General features: G+C 41.0%; 1 protein-coding gene across 6 annotated transcripts in view; it reads right to left on the reverse strand.

Moving 5' to 3' along the window:
• The window catches only part of abr (ABR activator of RhoGEF and GTPase), a 103,509-nt gene that overhangs the window by 69,868 nt on the left and 11,690 nt on the right, over nucleotides 1-21,951 (reverse strand). The window contains exon 1 of one of the 6 annotated variants that reach the window (XM_061701736.1): nucleotides 18,517-19,091. The exons of 4 other annotated variants lie outside the window; for them this stretch is intronic. In XM_061701736.1, coding sequence (XP_061557720.1) covers nucleotides 18,517-18,577 — 61 coding nt within the window. In that variant the 5' untranslated portion in view covers nucleotides 18,578-19,091. Of the gene's footprint in view, nucleotides 1-7,648; nucleotides 8,074-18,516; nucleotides 19,092-21,951 lie in introns of those variants that run through there. One more of the 6 variants, XM_061701738.1, reaches the window with a different exon arrangement.

Consider the following 21,951-nt stretch of genomic DNA (forward strand, 5'->3'; position numbering starts at 1 on the left):
GACATCAAAACAAAAACACAGTCACCGGGCAATAAAAGGTTAGCAGTAATATGTAATGCTGATACTTTTTTTTTTTTTTTGTGACAATTGTGCAAAATGATGCCAAGTCCTCTAGCAATTTAGAGCAGTTTGAAATGACAAATAGAACAATAGTCTGGTGCAGTGACCATTGTGCAAGTGGCGCAGAGACTTCAAGACATTTATGCACTTCAAAAGTAACTAGTAGTGCGATAAGCTGGAACGATGTCAATTGTGCAAATGGTGCAGAGTGGCCAGTATTGGTCAACAACAGATGCAAATAGTGCAGTGTGGCGAAACTCTGCACCTACTGCTAAATACATTATGTTTTGTTGCAGCAATGGAAACAACTCTGACAAACCCTAACACATTAAAACAGTTACGGAAAGCAGTACATCCTCTACTTTATACTCGCGTACGATCTGGATAGCATCCAAATCGAGGCCTTAAGTGGATAAAAATGGGACCACAACATTTCGTGATTTTTGAAGACTGGATGTATCTGAGACGAGTCAAGTGGTCTCAGTTAAGGTGTCATACATGTGTTGCAGATACACACCTGTTAATTATATGCTATAAAAAAACAACGATGCAAGATCAGCTCATTTACCAGGAGGCAAAAACAAGGGACACACCCACGGCAAATAATATCAGTATAAAAAGAGCACAAGCTCATGAGGAATTCACGGTCTTCCAGCTTAATGGAGAAACATAATAGGGAGCATAAGTGGACATCAAATAAATATGACCATTTGAACTGTGCTCTGGGTTTACAGTGGGATGTGAGGGCTGTGCACATTTTCAAATAAAATGAAAGTCATTGCTTCAACATAAGCTCGAAGTCAACGACTTGAGCTTCCTCGCTCGGCAACATTTTCCACGGGAGGACAGCGATGACATCATATCCCACGGCCAGCCAGCACTGTGCGCGCAGCTAAGAAAACGGGGCATGCCGAGATGCACACACGAGCACGTGCACGACGTGTGTTCTTGAGCAAGAGCCACTGCGCACGACTTGCTCCATTGTTGTCGGGGAGAACTGATATTCAAATACCTCAAAGACTTCAATGAGATGTCTTTCGCTCTACGTTTTGAAATGTTTTTTTTAATCATGTGAAGCACATTGAGAAGCACGCTATGTGTATAAAATGCGCTGTATGAATGCATTTCTCTCGCCTTTTGCCTTTTGGAGGAAGAAGGATAGGCTCGGTCCCTCTCCTCCACAAAGCGGGAGCCCGCCGTACGCTAGAAACATTGTTTTGTACCTCTTTAGGCACATTTAACTCTCGAGGCTCCACTGTAAGAAAGGAAGGTCAAGCAGACCGGGTGACTGCCAGTGCATCAGTGAACTGACAGATGTTTGCGATGTGACAACATGTATGTACGGAATGGCTACCTTGCGGGCTGTTCCCCATCACAGTCATATGGTCGTCAATCAGGAGGCGACACTGGGGAAATTGAAATCGTTTGTCGAAGTATATCTGCACATCCAGGACCTTTTTACTCTGCTCATCATTCATTTAGTATTTTAACAGGAGTAACTTGATATGAGAGCTGGACGGAGGCAATGAATAAGGGTTGTTTATTATTTACAAACAAACACCTTGAAAACACTGGAATGAGAAAATAGGGAGATTCAGCGAAGAGTTAAAAGTAAAACATCTGTCCTGCAAACTGCAGCTTCAGCTACTCCTAAATGAGGCTCTCGGGAAGGAACTTAAACTTCAAAATAAAGCTCTTCCACCTAATTTGCTGCTTCTGCATTTTATGTCCACAGAAGCAGACTCGCGAATCGCCAGGTGCACAAACATCTGTCTCTTCAAGAAAACACACTCTCAGAAGCGGACGACAAACAGCCGCAAGCCATAGTAGCCGAGCCAAGGCGGCACACATTGCAAGCCACTTTCCCCAAGAGGCATCGCAGCAGTGATCAATACAATTTATGACACGTCAATAAAACCTCCATTCGCCAACTTGACACACAATGACTTATAAAGTGATTTACTATTTGGCAAGGAAGTTCAATATCCCGGGTGTCTTCAGCTTTCATAATATTCAAAATAATACGAAGAAAACAACTTCTTTTTACAACTGTATAACAGTTAAGAACGTTACAATGTTACTTCCAAAAGTGCTTGTATCGTGAAAGGGTTAATGATGACAACAGTTTGACATTGACAAATTCACTGATTTCCATTCAGAGAATAAAATGTCACAGTCCAAATAAATTGGAGGTCAATTAGTGCTCCAGAACATATTGTTGGAGGTCCGAGGTTCGACTGTATATTGCTCATTTATGAAAGCCGCAACATCGTCGAACACAATTTACAAGCTTGTGGAGCTTGAAAGTAGGGCAGGGAAACTGCAATATTTCCGCCGTACCGGTATATTAAAGGAGTACAATGGAATACGGCTGGTAAGTCAAGAGACACTCTTGTATTATCCCCAGAGACCAAACGCTGAGAAGACTTTCAGATCAGAAAGGCGCAATAAAGAAGATACAAGACCAGATTGTTTTGGTAACCCTTTTGATCATAATGCCATTGTTTTATTTAGCTTACTTTGATTATTTTCTATTAGTATTAGAACGACATGTAATACAGATCTACCTTAAAACTACTGATGACACTTTTTAATTGACCGTAGTTTAAAACGTTGACACCTTAATACTATTCAACTGATTAGCCACAACAATATGACCACCTGCGTCATCTAATGAGCTGTATGAAAACAAATCTGCACTTAACCAGGAAATGTTTCGTTTTGATTGACAGTCAGAAGAGTATTCATTTAACAATATGTTAATTGTAGTGGTTGTTGTAGTTTTTAATGGTGTTTTCCGCAGTGCATCATACAGCTAGCGGTTCCTAATAATTTCACACTCATGTAGCTAAATGAGGCAACAGAAATATTACTCAAGCCACCATTGCAAACTTTAAAGTAATCCCAAAATGTGAACATTTTATTTTGTAAATGCACACTGAAAGGAAGCACTGACAGCAGGGAAACAATGAGGTGGGTAGTTCATAATTCAAAGATGACAGGAGAACAAAATAAAATGTGTAATATAAACAGACAGATGAGACTGCTGTCCATATATATATATATATATATATATATATATATATATATATATATATATATATATTTCATTACAAATGAGGAAGCCATTGCCTGCAGCGTGCATTCACTAGCTGTCCCAAACCCCCCCCCCCCCCCCCCAGATTACCCACTTGAAGGGTTATAGGTTGACATTTGCACAACAGCTGGATATCTTTATGACCATATGTCTTTAGGTAGACAGAGATAAACCAATCCATTCCACGCATGATTTGCTCTTACACTCTTCTATGTGCCCCATTGCAGCCAGTCACTTCACATTGTAATTAGCTACTCTAAATCCCCAACGCTCACGATGCTTGGAGCCAAACCAGTTCTTCCTTAGATTAGGACAAGTGTCGTGTGTCGGGCCCGAAGCAGATAAATGTGCATAAACACACACACACACACACACACACACACAGTCTCATTCAAGTTCAGATTCACCTTTTTTCAAAACATAAACCCTTGCCAACGGACTATCACTCTGCCCTCCGCAAATATCCGCAAAAGCAGAAAAACACACAGTAAACGCATGACACACCCTCTAACATCAACCATAACGCCATTCGGTCTTTCGAGTTCTCACCTCGCATCTCCGTCCGACTGTTTGTGCAACGGTATGTTAGATCAATTGTTCACATGTAGACCGAGCACAAGACAGAAAGCGCCCACACTGAGGACAGTCTGCGCTGTTCAGCAGCTTTAGCGAGTGGGCCTCAAGACTATCGTGGCTGCACTGCCTCCATGCATTGGTTCATGTGTTAATGGAAAAGGGTATCAAGCTGTGCAGTGAAGAACTACAAAGAGTGAAGCTATTAATATTAAAGCAGCTGTCGACAGCCCTGCAGGCAACGCCACTGATGATCGCACCGTCTGCTTATTGCATTCACTCACTCAATTAGGATACGATACAGATACGGCAAGGAGATTAAAACAATCAAGAGGTTTCAGACAGAAGATGAAACCCTGAGCAATGAGTCACGTGGCATAATGTTAAGTCGAGTAAGAGAAACTCCATACCAAATCCTGACGTTAAAACTGAAGAGCAAAACAAGAAACACTCACTTTGGCACAGACTTCCACCGAGGGGGACTCGATAACAGTGGAGAAAAGAATTGTACACCACATTTGTTTGCCAATCTTGTGAGCAGGCTACTTCATGGTTCATCACGGATGATGTCAAATGGTGGAGCACTACTTTTTTGTTTTTTTTTGAAGGGGGAAGGGGAACAGTCAAAGCTCAATAAATTGTTTGATGTCAAATAAATGTAATCATACATTGTGGTGTGCTGCATCTCTGGGTATTACTTTGCAAAATACTGGAATCATGGTACATGGATAATGAGAGTGACTCCAAAAGAATGTACTGTTTATAACAACACATTCCTCAATTTGCACTTTCAAAAAGATTTCATGGATTTTCCCTTGTGCCACCCACCCACAAAGTTGAATGGGAATTGGTAGAGTTGCAACGATGAATTCATTCATCAACACTTAATGATTTAGATTAACCCTTTAGAGACCCACTTTAAATTAAACTTCGGAATTTCAGCCTCTCAACAGTAAATCATTATTTTCATTATTACAACCCCAATTCTAATGAAGTTGGGACGTTGTGTTAAACATAAATAAAAGCAAAATACAATGATTTGCAAATCATGTTCAACCTATATTGAATTGAATACACTACAAAGACAAGATATTTAATGTTCAAACTGATCAACTTGATTGTTTTTAGAAAATAATCATTAACTTGGAATTTGATAGCTGCAACACGTTCCAAAAAAGCTGGGACAGCTGGGTGGCAAAAAAGAGTGAGAAAGTTGAGGAATGCTCATCAAACGCCCGTTTGGAACATCCCACAGGTGAACAGGCTCATTGGGAACAGGTGGGTGCCATGATTGCTTCCCTGAATCGCTCAGTCATTCACAAGCAAAGGTGGGGCGAGGTTCACCTCTTTGTGAGCAAGTGCGGGAGAAAACAGTTCAACAGTTTAAGGACAATGTTCCTCAACGTACTATTGCAAGGAATTGAGGGATTTCATCATCTACGGCCCGTAATATCATCAAAAGCTTCAGAGAATCTGGAGAAATCACCGCGTGTAAGCGGCAAGGCCGAAAACCAACCTTGAATGCCCGTGACCTTCGATCCCTCGGGCTGGCGCTGCATCAAAAACCCACATCAATGTGTAAAGGATAGCACCACGTGGGCTCAGGAACACTTCCGAAAACCAATGTCAGTAAATACAGTTCGGCGCTACATCCGTAAGTGCAACTTGAAACTCTACTATGCAAAGCAAAAGCCATTCATCAACAACACCCAGAAACGGCGCCTGCTTTTCTGGGCCCAAGCTCTTCTAAGATGGACTGACGCAAAGCGGAAATGTGCTTCTGTGGTCCGACGAGTCCGCATTTCAAATTGTTTTTGGAAATTGTGAACGTCGTGTCCTCCGGGCCAAAGAGGAAAAGAACCATCCGGACTGTTATGGACGTAAAGTTCAAAAGCCGACATCTATGATGGTATGGGGCTGTGTTAGTGCCAATGGCATGGGTAACTTACACATCTGTGAAGGCACCATTCATGCTGAAAGGTACATACAGGTTTTGGAGAAACATATGCTGCCATCCAAGCAACGTCTTTTTCATGCTTACTTCAGCAAGACAATGCCAAACCATATTCCGCACGTGTTACAACAGCGTGGCTTCGTAGTAAAATAGTGCGGGTACTAGGCTGGCCTGCCTGCAGTCCAGACCTATCTCCCATTGAAAAGGTGTGGCGCATTACGAAGCGTAAAATTCGACAACGGAGACCCCGGACTGTTGAGCGGCTGAAGCTGTACATCGAGCAAGAATGGGAAAGAATTCCACCTACAAAGCTTCAACAATTCGTGTCCAATTCGTGTTCCCAAACGTTTATTGAATGTTGTTCAAAGAAAAGGTGAAGGGACACAGTGGTAAACGTGACCCTGTCCCAGCTTTTTTTGGAGCGTGTCGCACCCATACAATTCTAAGTTAATGATTATTTCCTAAAAACAATCAACAACATTGATTTTTGAACATTAAATATCTTGTCTTTGTAGTGTATTCAGTTAAATGTAGGTTGAACATGATTTGCAAATCATTGTATTCTGTTTTTATTTCTGTTTAACAGAATGCCCCAACTTCATTGGTTGTATAATAAATATAATAATTGTATAATAAAGCAGTAAATAATAATAATTAAAATATATTATTATTATTATTATTATTATATTAAGCAGACTGATTATCTTTGGCTCAATCAAAATGAGATATTTGCAAACATATTTTACTTTGGAAAACAATTAATGTTTTTGCCTATTTTCTGACATGTTACGGACCAAACTGGTTACTGAATCATAATTTATGTTTGTGAATTTTCTGCACTGTCAAATAAAAAACATCCTGTTTTGAATAAAGGGATGGAAATGTAATTTTTTTTAAATCAGATTCATCGATGAATTGAAAAAAAATAATCACATCTTAATCGATTGTTAAAATATTCGTTAGTTGCAGCCCTAGAAACGGGTTATCAATTTTGTGCATAACCCCGCTAACAAACCTACAAAAGACAATCAAAACAGTGTCTTCTTGAATACAAATAAATACTCAAAACTCAATGGCACCTTTTTATAGCATTCGGCCAGTAGGCAATTCGCATTGTAATAAATACTTTGGAAATCAGAAGTCAATACCAATCCGTAGCAATAATCTATTTGGGTAAAACGAACATTATTCTCAGGCTAAGGATGTTGTCGGACGGCACTCTTCCCTGCCGACAGCCAATAACAAAGCTCACAAAGCAGCACCGACAGCGGGAGCTTTGAAAAGCCTCCATTTTACTTCATTCATGGCAGATGGTTGATGGTGCAACCGACCTGCCTTGCAATATCCCTGAAACCATTTAGGGGATCGCTGTCTATGTTTAGGTGTTTATCTAAAACCAATCACTGAAAAAATATATACAGCAGCTGAAATAAGTATAGGTCACCATTTTTCTCAAATATATTTCCAAAGGTGCTATTGACCTGAAAATTTCATCAGATGTTGGGAACAACCCAAGTAATCCATACATACAAAGATCAAAAAGACAAAGATTGAGGTTAAGTGGTGAATTACAAATGAAGAAGGGTTTAGAGGAGGCCAGGGGAAACATACTGTCATAATGACACCATCCATTAATCAGAAACTGTATCGTAAGAAAATGAACCGTGTTGGCCTGAAATTTCTTGTCAGAGCAAGCGGTCTGGACGTAAGCGGCCATGTTCGACCTCTGCAGGCAGATAACCCACTGAGAAGAAAAGGCCAAGCTTCACTGAGGCCATCAATCTTTAACGTCACACATACAGGCTTGAGAATTCACTTTTGACAGATCAAGAGAGTCCGGAAAGCCAGGTTCTGTTACCGGCCATAAGTCGGCCAAACATTATCTGCGATTCAAGCAGTTATGAATTTCAGTCTCACAGAAAATCTGAGGTAATAAATGACATACAGTCTATGCTTTTATTCACCTGAGACTGTCTGGCTTTTGCTCCAACGCATCGATCAGTCCTCTCAACTCATAATGGCCTCATCGCTCTCGAGCTGTTTTTTTCCTCATCATCTTCATTCCGCTCGACTACCCCGAATGCCTGCCTACCGAGAGCATGCAAACACGCTGGCTGCGCCATTGGTTGGGAGGGCGATGCACCTTTGAGCCTATTGGCTGAAAGGAACATGGCATGGATGGCAAAAGAAGATGGTTGGTAGTTACGATGATAACCGCTGACGATAGCTGCCCTCTATAGTAACATAACCGACAACACACACACACACACACACACACAGTGCCCCAGTGCCTGAGGGCATAGTGATAGTCCCCAAAGATCTACAAAAGCAGAAACACACACAGACATGACACACCCTCTAACATCAAGCACAACAAAGGATTTTCAGTGCATCATCCGTGTGAAGATGGCAACACATTGAAAACACCATTGAGGCATATCAAGATTATACTGTTTACTACAGTATACCCTACTTCATTCAGTGACTGTGCCAATTTAATCTTATCCTCTTGGGAAATAAAATTAGCAACGATGGGCATTTGATCAGATTTCCTTGATAGACTCGGTAAAATTAACATTTATTCAATACATTGTTATTACTATTTTTATTTTTTATTTTTTATTTTAAATTCGATGGCTGGCACAGTGAGCGACCGGTTAGCACATCTGCCTCACAGGTGTCAGGACCGGGGTTCAAATCCAGCCTGGTCTGTGTGGAGTTTGCATGTTCTCCCCGTGCCTGCGTGGCTTTTCTCCGGGCACTCCGCTTTCCTCCCACATCCCCAAAACACGCGTGCTCGGTTCATTGAGGACTCTAAATTGTCCGTAGGCGTGAATGTGAGCGTGAATGGTTGCTTGCTTATGTGCCCTGAGACTGGCTGGCGACCAAGCTCAGGGTGTACCCCGCCTCTCGCCCGGCGATAGCTGGGATAGGCTCCAGCATATACCGTACCGCTTCCCCTCCCGCGTGAGGAGAATGCGGTACGGAAAATGAATGAATGATGATTATTAACCAAGTGTTTTCTCAGAAATCGATCACCCAGTAATCATAAATATGGCCCACCTTTTCATAAGAGTCCAAGAGGAAAAAGTCACGCATCACATAGCCCATCACAATATCAAAAATAAACAAGGCTTTACACCGTCAGGATTTTTGGGGCCGATCGCCGATCAGCAAGTAAAAAAAAAAAACGATAACCGATCACGAGATGGAGCAATGTGTCCATTTACAAGACTGAGTACTGTATCCATCCGTCCATCAATTGTATGCTTTATTCTTCCGACAGAAAAAAAAAAAAATCTTTACTAGCCAAGTCAAAAAATGTAAAGAGTAGAGAACATTTGAATATTTCTCAAACCAATTCAGCACAACACACACGCGCAACTTTTCGACCTTATTTTCTGTGCGTTTGTGCGGAAGGCTAACAACAACATAACCGGCCGAGCCAAAAGAAACGTCGATTATTCATATGCTTGTCACTGAATGAACCCTGCCAGCCGTGGTTCAGAGGAGTATCATTTTACCAGGGACCAGCCGAATTAAACTTTTGACTTTGTTCTCACTCTTTTCGACCGGACTCACTCTCCATATTTTAATGAGTCTGTCTAAACACTAGTAGCACTAGTACAACTGCACCAATCTACTGAGATCCCATATAAGAACTGTATAATAATCCTGACTTTGGATGGATAATAATGCTGTTTTGATTGACACTGTTCGAGAGGCCTTGATTTAAAAAAATGTGTATTATCAGTGATCTGTACTGTTTTGATAACCAATTATTGGTTGGTTGATGGTTAGCATGATTACACAAAAACTTCAGACTCAATCTCCGTGAACCTTTGTGGAGGGGTGCCATGTGCTACGGAAGAAGTCATTCAATTTGGGTAAAAAAAAAATGAATAAATGGAGAGATCATTTATTTCTTCTTTGTGCCAATGAGTCCCGTTCACCAAATGCAAACATTTTACATAATATTCTACAAAACCAGAAAGTCATCTGCCAATATGGAGCCCCTCTATTTGTTTTCAAATGTTAATGGGGAGTGTAGTTTCCAGTGTTGTGTAACTGTACTGCACCGTACACTGAGAGCCGTTCCATAAGTTTTGTGTTTCTTTCGGAGCAAAAAAAGGTTCAACAAAACATTTGAATCATTTGATTTATTTCATAACTCCCTGATTGTGCAAATCAGTTCGGTTTTGATCCAGTTCTTGTATTGGATGACATTATATTGTACAAGTGTACCTTAGTATCTGGTGAGTGTGCGATACAGTTTTAGGTTTCCATTGGCTATACGGGGAAACACAAACATTCATAATGAAAATAATTTAGCAATTCAGTCGGGACCAATAATCCAATCCTTGAGCAAACTCTGGCAGCAAGAAGTCATTCCATTATTTATTTATTTTGGGTGAACAAAGAGTGCTGCCAAGAGAAATGTGTGTGCAAACAAGTCTTCTGTTCTGTTTGCTGGCTTAATTTCCCAGTTTGTCCCCTTTGGGTGAAATCTGAATGGTTCACCTGTGTCTAAGTGCAAAGTCATAATAATAGGAAGCCTCTCTCAATTCCAGCCAATGTCGGTGTGCTTTCATACACAAGCTTGAATATACAAACTAATCTTATCAAAGCCAACCCACCCTCAAAAAATAAATCCAGGTGACGGTCAAACGTAGCACGGGCAAGCACCCGTTTAGTTCCAGTTTTTGTAAAATGAGCGCAGTGCTAATCATTTCCCACAAAAATAAAAAATAAAATGTCTCTTACTGTTGTGAGAAAATTAGACAAAGTGGATTATGTAAGCAAGGACCGAGCAGGTCCAATGGGAGGGAGGAAGATGCTTCAAGACAAAGCAGGAAAGCCTTGCATGGTAGAGGCAGTACAGATTATAGTCTTACATAACTCAGCTTTGGGCTGACAAAAAGATTTTCTCCCTCGCAGTGTGTGTGTGTGTGTGTACGTGTGGACAACTGAATATCTGTTTCTATAGCTACCACAGGCATTTGCTTCATCTACTGATCAGGATAATGGAGGCACTTTTTCACTGAGAAGACGGCGTTGGAAAGAGTAAAGTAGCAGAAACCTGGAAGGGTTCAAGCTAAAGTATGGAACTATTTTTTTGTTTCATTTTCATTTTGTACCAAACAGAGGCAGTGGAACACACACACACACGCACACACATTTTTTACCCTATGTGCCCCTATGTGTGTGGCAAAAAGTGCCCCTGAAAAATATCGTAACCCCCCCCCCAAATAGTTGACGTGCCTGTTTGGCCCACACACTACTTGGAAATTTTCAATCTTATTTTCCCAACTTGCTGTCCTTCAAAACAGAATCAAAAGATATGAAGAATGTGGTAGAATTATTACATTCAAGGGGCCGCCGACATCATCTATTGTTGTAATAACTGAAAATGATCTTTAAAATAACCAGTATACCATGTTTTAACTTGAAACTGCACACATTCGGCATTCAATATTGAACTTTGGTACCCTAAACAGACATGAGCTCTACTTTGTTTTTAAGATGGATCTATGAGGTTTGAAGGGGATTGGATTAGTTTGTCCATTTTTGTAGTCAAGTCACAATTGGCATCGCTATCAGATCACATCGATCTGCACTCATTGGTGTGTCCACCAAGGTTAAAGCAACGGGCTGCTCAACGATTGAGGCAGAAATTGAGTGGCAGATAAGGGTGGTTTGGCGGCACGGTGGGCGACTGCTTAGAGCGTCTGCCTCACCGTTCTGAGGACCGGGGTTCAATGTGTGGAGTTTGCATGTTCTGCCCGTGCCTGCGTGGCTTTTCTCGGGGTACTCCGGTTTCCTCCCACATCCCAAACACATGAGTGGTAGGTTGGTCGAAGAGTCTAAAATTGCCCGCAGGCGTGAATGTGAGTGCCAATGGTTGTTTGTTTATGTGTGCCCTGCGATTGGCTGGCGACCAGTTCGGGGTGTACCCCGCCTCCTGCCCGATGACAGCTGGGATGGGCTCCGGCACTCCCGCGACCCTTGCGAGGAGAAGCGGCTCAGAAAATGGATGGATGGATGGATGGATGGATGGATAAGGTTAGTTTGTCCCAAATTGATTTTGTGGGGTGAGATAAATGCGATTCGCCTAGCTGTATTTACTCTGCCGGGATGCTATTCAGAATCCCTTCTGCAGTCGCAGGTCATGTGACCGTCAAATAACTGAGAGCATTAAACACTTAGAGACAGAAGTAGGACTAGGTCAAAGTCAGCCAGGAGCAGCAGGTTGGCTGCATTTATCACAGATGATGGGCTGCGGACAAAAACTAATGTTTGAAAGGCTCTGACAAATATGTATTTTGCGTGGCTGCAGCATGGGAAATACTACAAAATAACTCAAGGCCGAAGTGTGCTACATACGCTGAAATACATTTGAATGAAGCATAGGGGAGAACATCTTATCCCCAGAAATAAGCAGTAACACAAACATCTACGAGTCAGGAAAATACAGTATGTCACAGAAAAGGTGTTGAGCCGTGTGGCATTAAGTTGTACAGAACTGATTGCTTGTCCATAACTTTTATCCTTGCGATTTCATACCTGACTGAACTTTTTTTTTTCTCTCCCTGTTCAGCTGCACGGTCATGAAGAACGGTGGCTCTTGCATGTCTTTTTATGCTGGAACAGTTTTTTCTGTGCACTTACTAAACTACAGTGCAACGCTGTTCAAGCTATGGCAAGTCCGCATGTGAGTGTCTGGGCGTGAGCTGTGGCCAACAGCAGCTCCTGGATCCTGCGTGAATGTGCTTAACGAGTCTCACAGCATTCAATAAACAGCTGAACCGTGCATTAGTGACAGGGGCTCTCCTTTCCCCGCATTACAGATTTTTGTGATATCGTGGGAATAGCAAAAGTAGATATGGGCAACAAAAAAACTGCGATGGGTTGAGGAGGTGAACTGCGATACAGTGGGCGAACCCTGTTTACTAATTGATGAATTTCAACATGCACAGCTGAACATCCCCACTTTGTCTTGGTGAGTGTACCTGAGAGCATCACACAAATTGCTGCTGCGACCCAAAAACGTCAAACACTCAATTGCGCATTACATCCAGATTGAGTACAAATTTGAAGTCAAGGAGCCAGTTGAGCTAGACGTCTGTCACGCACCGGTATTGTCACTTACCGATGATAACCTAGATTTTGAGCTTACATATTAATATATTTTCCTCCTCCCATGTTTTACACGTAACTGCATTTGCCACCAAGAACAGTACATCAAGCATGCGCTTAACCTTCCGTTCAGACCACACTTTTCTTTTGCAGACTCCTAACACTGCCAAGGCAGGGGGGCAACTATCCTTACTTTGTCATTGACAATGCCATAGTGAGCTTTGCAAAAAAACAGTTTGGCTAAAATGTAATCAAGGTGTCCGCAGTTCAGTGGCGATTTAAATCATGTTGTTGCATGAGTGTACATTTACAAGATCAAACAGTGAACTCGTCGCCATCATATCCATGTTTATCAAATGTTTTGGGCATCCAAATGACATTACACAGCAGATTACATATCACCAGAAACTGGATTTTTCCAAGGACTCCCTTAAACTACGGGCAGCAGAAACTCAAATTCATCCGTCATCTGTACTGCTTATCCTCACTTGGGTTCCATAAAAAAGATAAAACGGTCTACCCCAGGTCCAGCCATTCGTCCATTTTCTGTCCCACTTGTCCTCATTAGATTCACAAGTGAGTCGGAGTCTATCCCAGCTGACTTTGGGCTCCAGGCAGGGTAGACCGCGACAAGGTCACCAGTGTTTCTAACATGACACATACACTTACAAAACCCTGATGTCTACTACTTGCATGGCTAACTATAAGAGGTACAGTTACTCATGACTGGTCTGCTTCATGAGACTGATTTCTTTACGTGTACTTTCAACCGATGTAAGGCCAGCCCTCCCTGCACTGTCACTTATACAAGTGCAACTTTGATTCTACTGTAAGTCAGCATCGGAATCATCTTTATTCGCCAAGTATGTCAAACATACGCAAGAGATTTGTCTCCGCTCTCGTACGGCAACAGACAGCCATTTGCCTAAAAATACTTTTGAAACATAAAAACATAGTACGGAGAGTCACTAAGCAATGAAAGGTTACCAGTAATGCCGATACATTTTATTTTTTGGGACACTTGTGCAAATAATGCAGTCCTCCAGGCAATTTAGAGCAGTTTGAAATGACCATTGTACAAATGGCGCACAGACTTCAAGAAATGTAAGCAGCTTTAAAGTGACTAATTGTGTGATAATCTGGAAGAGTGCCACTTGTGCAAATGGTGCAGATACTTCACAAGATGGAGAGTGACGAGACTACTACAGCGAGTGCACGAATAATGTATAATTGGCCCGACGGAGATGTGACAATGATATCGAAACAAAAAATGTTACAATGGAATTGTAAGTTAACGGTTTAAGAAGTTAATGGTAAGAGGTAAGAAGCTGCTGGAATGTCTGCTAGTTTTAGGTTGCATTGTTCGATAGCGCCTACCTGAGGGAAGGAGCTGGAAGAGCTGGTGACCGGGATGTGGAGGGTCCAAGAGGATTTTACATGCGCTTGTCTAAGTTCTGGCAGCGTGTAAGTCCTCGAGGGTGAATAGAAGGGTACCGACATTTGTTTTCAACAGTTTTGAATGTTCTAAAATGCTTGCTCGCTCAGTTGTACGCATTTTGTTTATATCACTCATAGTGGTATGACAATAATTGATCAAGTAGATCACTTTACACAGCAAGTTTGGGATGTGTGTTCACGGTTTAAGATTGAGCCATTAACACTGGCCGAATGGAACTTAAGCCTCACATCAGGAAATCTACAACAGAAACATCTTCGTGCTGTATTCCAGAAAAGCGGGAAGTCGGATTTATCCCACTCCGATTGTACCAGTTCCGACCTCAAAGTATTCCAGGCAAAATGTACACAACAAAGATGGTGGATCGCGATAAAATTGTTTTTTTGTTTGTTTCGTAGATTTGTAAGCAACATAGTCATAATTTGCTTCATCTGTCTTGTAAGCATTTCATACATTTTCATACACAGGAAAGGAGGTGTGGATGTCAAAATAGGGATGTGGCAGTGGCTGCCATCTTTTTGGATATTTTTGTTTCATAGAATGAGCACTTTAAAATGCCTCTAAACTCCTCCATAACAAATACATTCACACCAAAAACTACTGAAGTACACGGCCTATTTTACTGCCCACACTGCTCTTCTCATCAATAATGTTGAAAGATGGGCAAGTACCGATACCAGGTATCGGTATCGGGACGAACTGGCTATATTTCAAGATATCGGGTACTCGTGAAGGCTGCCGAAACCAGTCACTGATACTTAAGGCAAAAAGAAAAATCAGACATTGACTAAGTCATCCATGCCAGTAGTTGGCGCTACACTGGTGGTTTGACACATTGGCGAATCATCATGTGCATCAGAAAGAAAAAGGTCTTTATTCATATTTATCTGTCAAATTTTCCCATCAAAGGCACTTGCAGTATTGGGACTCGCAATCGGTGAGTACTCAAAAGTGAAAACTCATACTGGTATTGGTCTGAAAAAAGTGGTATCGAACATCCCTAATAATGTTCCATTTGCGCTAGTTGAGTTTTTAGAGTAAATGACGCAGTGAAAAACGTTAGGGGAAATTTGACGCGTCGACGTCTCCGAATTTTGACCGGTATAAGCGATTGGTGGATATTTTTCACTGAAAATTGTGAGCCAATTGGAGAAGGGGTGGAACGGACGGTCGACTAGATATGTTGAAAAATTAAGTTTTACCGTTTTATTCTTGCAACACATTTTCTAGAGGGGATGTCACACAAAAATGTTCCCCAAAACAGCCATTTATTTTCTGACACCCCCGAAAAAAAATAAAATAATTTTCTCTGGAGCCCATTATGGGATTTTCTAAATTCTTGCTGTTGTACTCCGGTTGAAGTGGCCACTCCAGTCAGACTCAGCTTTCTGACAATCAATCTTGTCACGTTGCTAGTCAAAAGGAGGATGAAATGGCACGCGCGCTAAAGGGCTGTGCCCCTTTTCCCTCAAGAGAGCTCAGAGTAAAGATGGGATTGTAAAGGCTGTTGTCATTTTCAAGAACGTGCCTACTATCGTGCACATCCAGCCTATTGTGTGATTTCGCACATTAGGTGTTGATTTCCTGCTTGCAGCCGTACTGGAACTAAAATAGCAATATATCAAAACAGTGTAACAACTAAATGCAATGCTCCTTAGTGATGAAAAATGAATTTATTCACTTGCTCTGTTTTTGAAAGCACACAAAGAGAGGATTCGGTAATGAGGTAATCTGGCTCAATGATCCATTCACCTAACACTTAATGATTTTTGGTGAACAATCGACAAAACAGACAACTTTGCATTAGCGGGAATTTCACCTTTGAAATGAATAGTTCTACTTATGGATCCTTACAATAGTATGCCTATGTATTTCTAAACAAAGAAGTGACGAATAGCATTGTCAAAAGCGAAAAATGAATCTGCTCAAAATTAGCATACTTTACCATCAAGGCTGGAAGCAAGGGGGGCCTTATTGTAGCTAGGAAATAATATGCAATACACACAACCTCTATTATATGGTGATTAGGGATGGAAATTGATAAGATTTTTATGATTCAGAATCCATTTTCGATACTGCTTAACGATTCGATTCTTTATCGATTCTCAAATGTGTAGTTTGGGAGAGAAAATACATCCAGGAGACTTTAAATAGATAAAAACAAGAAAATAACATAACGTAACAAAAACCTGCTGGATACTATATGCAGGTTTCCTATGGTCATAAAAACGTTACATTCAAAGAAAGGAAAACAATAATGGGCCGCGGTGCGGGTTGTGTATGCAAGTTCCTGCATTCTAAACGCAACACGAGCGCACCGTGTATCTTGCAGCAAGCGTGCTTTAAACTGTTTAATGGCACCCCATTTGGAGTTTACTGTAAAACTAAACACACAACAAAAAGAACACGCATTGTATATTTAAATACAAGACACATTGTTTTAGAGATGGCCAGTTTATTGCTAAGACTCAATGGAAAACCCTTTGGCGGGCGGACGGGTGGATTTACCTTCAAGTAATGAATATTCACACACAAACCTCGTAGTAATACATACAAACGTAATATGACAGACACTCTCAGGCAATATTCTTCTTAATCTCTTTAAAAAAAAAAAAAAAACGGGTTTGTTCCAGTTCTATCACAAATTTCTTCTCCTCTTTTTTTAGCTTACAGAAACGTGTAGCTCCATGCTCGGATCGCACCACACTGCCCCTAAGAGGCCAAGAGAAAATCCCGCTCGCAGTTTCTGACAGGGCGGATTTTAGCATAACGCCAGGGAAATTTGCATCCGCTCTTTCACCGAATGCACTGTTATGGTTAATATTACTGTATCAAGTTTTGACCGCATAAAAATGCATCTTTGTGTTATTTTGTGCAGACGGTTGAATAGTTAAAGTGGTGTGGTTCTTAGTTGTATATAATTCAATTGGTGTCATTTTTAGTCTTTCGTAATTACTGCTGCTTTTGGTAGCAATCTGGCACCCTTGCTCAGAATGGTAACGTAGCCTATTAAAAGGACCCGCAGGCCTGGAGGTGTACGACTGTCAGCCGGTACACACGTCGCGTGTGCTGTCTAATGCCCGCAATGATGCCATCGTCCCGAGCAGTATCAATGAGAGAATCGTTAAAAATTCAAACGATTCCATTGAATCGTTGACTTTGGAACACATTTGTGCCTTTCGACACCCATCCCTAGTCATGGTATATTGTAACCAGGGATGAGCATAATCAGAATCAGAATCATCTTTATCTCCCAAGTATGTCCAAAAACATACAAGGAATTTGTGTGAATTTAATCAATTAAGTGATTGTTCCGAATTTGGACTGCTGAGTGGAATTGATTGTCGATTCATCATTTCTGAGGCAAAATGAGTGGATTTCTCAGCTACAACCAGCAGAGGCGCCGTTGATGGGGTTTCAAATCATTTGCGAGCTGAAAAACAACATGACAGTCGCTATGGGAACTTGAGCTATATCCACAAAGACATCCACCATGGCAACTTCTCCGAGCACCATTATTGTGCTAACTACGACACTGGCATGAAAACAGGACTTGGGCACCTTTAGAGACAGATTCTTCCAAGAAAAAAATACTTGTTCTAAAGAATTACACTGATTCATTGATTGTTAAATTCCTCCATATTTGATCAAGGTAATTCAGTCAAATGCTCCGGCTGACAAAGTCGTGTTGATGTTGCAACACCCGAGCCTTTTCTTTCCAAGTCCAAGTGCATCTCTAATTGTCATTATCCGTTACGGTCCTTAATGCTGGTTTTCAACAGTTCACTCGAAACTCTTTCAAGCTCATGCTAAATCGGGAGGGAATTAGTGGTCACTCTTGATGGCTGATGTGAAAACACTGCCTGAGTGGCCAAGTATACTAAACAGTATTTCAGACAGCACTGCAGGAAGAGCAATAAGGACTGGATTAAAAATTCAACAACAGACAGCCAGTGCCCGTGCTTTGCTTTTGGTAGCAAAAGGCCAGCAGGAATAAGGTGTTACCAGTGGCCCGCAACGGGGGCGAAGGGGTCAACGCGGTTGTTATGGACAACTACGGTAATGCACACTAATTGGAAGTCCTAAGAAAAGTGCTCCACTCCCATTGTGGGGAGTGGATGTCGCTGTGTTCTCAGACAAACAAGCAGCGCAGGAGATGGAGAAGGCGCTAGAGCTAAAAGACATGCACCAAGACAAATAGGAAGTGATGTGTTGAGGGGGAAACAGATGAGTACCTACTGCTATACAGGGTGTCAATCCAGGAGAGTCGAGGGAGGCCGTGAGCGCTAAGGGGCTCCATCCTCCTTTTCTCTACCTTCTCCGCGCTCCCCCGAGCCCAGTCAGTCACTCTGCTCTTCTCCTCCTTCGTCCGCCCCGTTTTAAGTTTCGTGTCTCTCTTCCCGATTTTATCCTTGCGAGAAAGCTTTCATCTCGGAGCGAGCAGCTCAAAGAGGAATTTGGTCGAAATGTCAAGAGACGCCCTGGGGTCCAACGGGCAGACAGCGAGCGAGCGGACCAAAGGCGTGTATGTATGTGAGTGCGTGTATAGCACGGAGACAGTGAGCGAAAACAACAGGCTGGAAACGGCCAAAGCCAAGCGTTGCTAGGGGAAGGAAGAAGCACTCCCTCTTTCTCTATGGCTTGCTCGCTCTCTCATCCAACCCTTACTCTCTCCCTCCCTCCCTCTCCGACTTCAAGCAGAGGCGGTATTCAGAAGTGACGACGCATTATGTCTCTCGCATCTGGACAAACAAGCAGGTTTAGTTTCTCTTCCACTTTTTCCTGATTTTTTATTTTTTTTGCTTTGTTTTGTTTTGTATTTTTAGATGAGATGCTGCTTTTTTTTTTTTTTTTTTTTTTTTTTAAGTTTTGGACATTCAGTTTAGTTAAAAAAGAATTGAAAAAAATTATCTTTAAACAATGCTGTAATAACCATTTATTAACCATTATATAATTAAACTCTGCTGTAACAAAATGTGAAAAACAGGGAAAACAGGGTAAATCTGTTTGTCCGTCAAACTGCTAGTTTTGTCTGTTTGATGGCTTTTAAACAGTGAAAATTCATTCCTGAAACTGTATGTTTATCTAAAATGTAATGGATTGGTACCCACCTCAACAGTCTCCGAATTTCCATCAATATTGGGTTTGTATATTTACGAGTATAATATGCACCCCCAAAGTTGACCTCAAAATTCTGGATAACCCTTCTACCTATGTATAATGCATTTTTACAATGCATGATTTGGCTTCTACTCATATGATCAAAACAAAGTATTATCTGTATTTTCCCCCAAATAATTATTTTGAAGTTTAGCACTTTATTTGAACACGTAATATATATATTTTTTGTTTACTTGCGCTTACGTTGAAATTCACAGCCCTATGTTTATTTAGTAAATTAGAAAACATGCAGTTGTGTTCATGTTTGATTACCCAGGCAGAATTTGTAAGATGGGTACAATTCTTTAAAGAAAACATGAAGGACCAGGCGAAACACTTAATTTTATTTTAATGGGGTTCAAATTAAACGGTCAAGCATTTCAGAAAATCATTATCATTAAACAAAACATAACTATAAAGAAATTAATGATGGTTGTTGTTCAGTCATATTAAATAAAACAAAAAAAAAACAATATTTCACAAATTCTGCCAGGGTATGTAAATGTATGAGCACAACTGTAGATATATGCAGTCATACGTACGTACGCCTGTCATATTGGAAGGCTACACCTTTTTTTAAACTACTAGGTGGCGGTGGCATATTGGAATGAATTGTACAGCTTCTTCATAACCACTAGATGGCGGCATATATTTATAAAATGTGAAGGTTTTTCCCATTTGCCCCTATACCTATTTATAATGCGCACTATAGACTTTTGACAATTTGGGGGGGGGGGGGGGGGGGGCAACAAATGCGCATTATACACAAGGAATTGCAGTAACACTTCCTGGAAGTGACAAATCTCTACCACCCAAACCTTGGTTTAGAAACTAAATATTTGGGTCCCAAACATTTATTTTGACAGCTTAAAACGGAGAAAATTGGTGCAAATTTTCTTATTGATAAAAAATAAGAGATATATCCTCCCAAACAGTAGGCTATATATATTATTTTGATCTATTATGCAAGGCAGTGTATTTTATAAACAAAATTAGAGTTAATGTAATACAAATGCGTTTAGGAGCTCAGTGAAATGCAAACGTTATTTTCGCCAGCCCAAATGATATTTGCAATACTTCAGAAACGAATGCAAAGCTTTATTTTGACAAGCATCAAGACCAGTAGCAACAAAGCACGATGCGAAAGCCTCACTTGAAACCCCCGCCAGGTCCCACAAACAGCCATCCTCCCTCTGTCAACCTCCTCTAAAAACTTCAATTAGGACACAAAGGCTGACAAGAGGACCCCCCCTCCCTGAGCAGCCCCACCTCAACTAGCAGCGGGTCCCGACCATCGCTCTTTGTCTGCTCTCGTGAGCCAGCTGGATAAAACACACACAGTGATGTGGTAATGTATCTCTGCCGAGGCATTTGGAATACATATTTGTGTATAATATGGAGAGAGAGAAAACACGAGCATATTTTATGGAGAATACACATGCATCCAGAGAATGCAAAGGGAAAAGCCACCCAAGCGAAGAAAATAGCAGAGAGGCACCTCATCAAAAATACATTTACCTACTGTGCACATCCTTTGTCTTAAATCTCTGGCAAACTAACTCTCACAAATTACACAACTACACAAAGTGCAAGTGTCTGGTTGCAAATACATTTGTAGCACAATGAAAAGATGGAATAATGGTTCATTCCATATCAAAAAAGCACCACTTCCCCAATTTCACGGAGCGTGTATGGGTGTATTATGTGAAAGTAGATGGGTAAGTAACTCGATAAAGTTGTTCATTCAAATCACACTATTTTACTTGCGTGTCTTCAGCTTGTTAACATTCTAGCAACATTTTCTCATTGTTTGCAAACAATTACCCACCCGTGTGGGAGCAATGGAAAAACAACCACGAGCAAAACAGTCACACCACAACACACACACAAAGTGCCACAAATGCTTGCCTTGAATCACGCGTGTCATCCTCCTGTGAGTAAATACTTCGAAAAGGGCATCAGGGCCTGATCGTTAACTCAAAGGCAGTAACATTTCAATTACAGATTTTTTTTAAAACCCTAATTCTAAAAGCTTAAACTCCCACAGGAAATACAGTATGATTACACACACACACACACAATCTTTTCTGTCATTTAAGTACCATTCAATCATTTAAGTACCAGTAGAAAGCAATGAAAAATATTGTAGGTTTGGAGCATTTTGGAGCTTTATGCACACACTGACAATAGAATAAAACTGGTGCTCTGCTCGTGCACTTCTTTCTCAAACTAGCATCCACACATGATTGTATTTGTGAGGATATACAGTGGTGAAAACCTAATACTAGATTACTTATGATAATAGTCAAGACTTTTTTTTTTTTATTCCCAGTGGATATTCAGAACTTTTTTTTTTTTTTTTTTTTAATTATAGACAGTAAAAAAAATAAAATAAAAAAACACGTACATACACAAATTGCTGCTGGTTTTTAAGAGAACATTTCAATAGATGCAGTAATTGTCATGTAGCCTACAAAGAGACAGATGAGTGAGTGTGTGTGTGTGTGTGTGTGT

The sequence above is a fragment of the Phycodurus eques genome, chromosome 17, assembly GCF_024500275.1.
Source record: "Phycodurus eques isolate BA_2022a chromosome 17, UOR_Pequ_1.1, whole genome shotgun sequence".
In the NCBI taxonomy this organism is placed as follows: domain Eukaryota; kingdom Metazoa; phylum Chordata; class Actinopteri; order Syngnathiformes; family Syngnathidae; genus Phycodurus; species Phycodurus eques.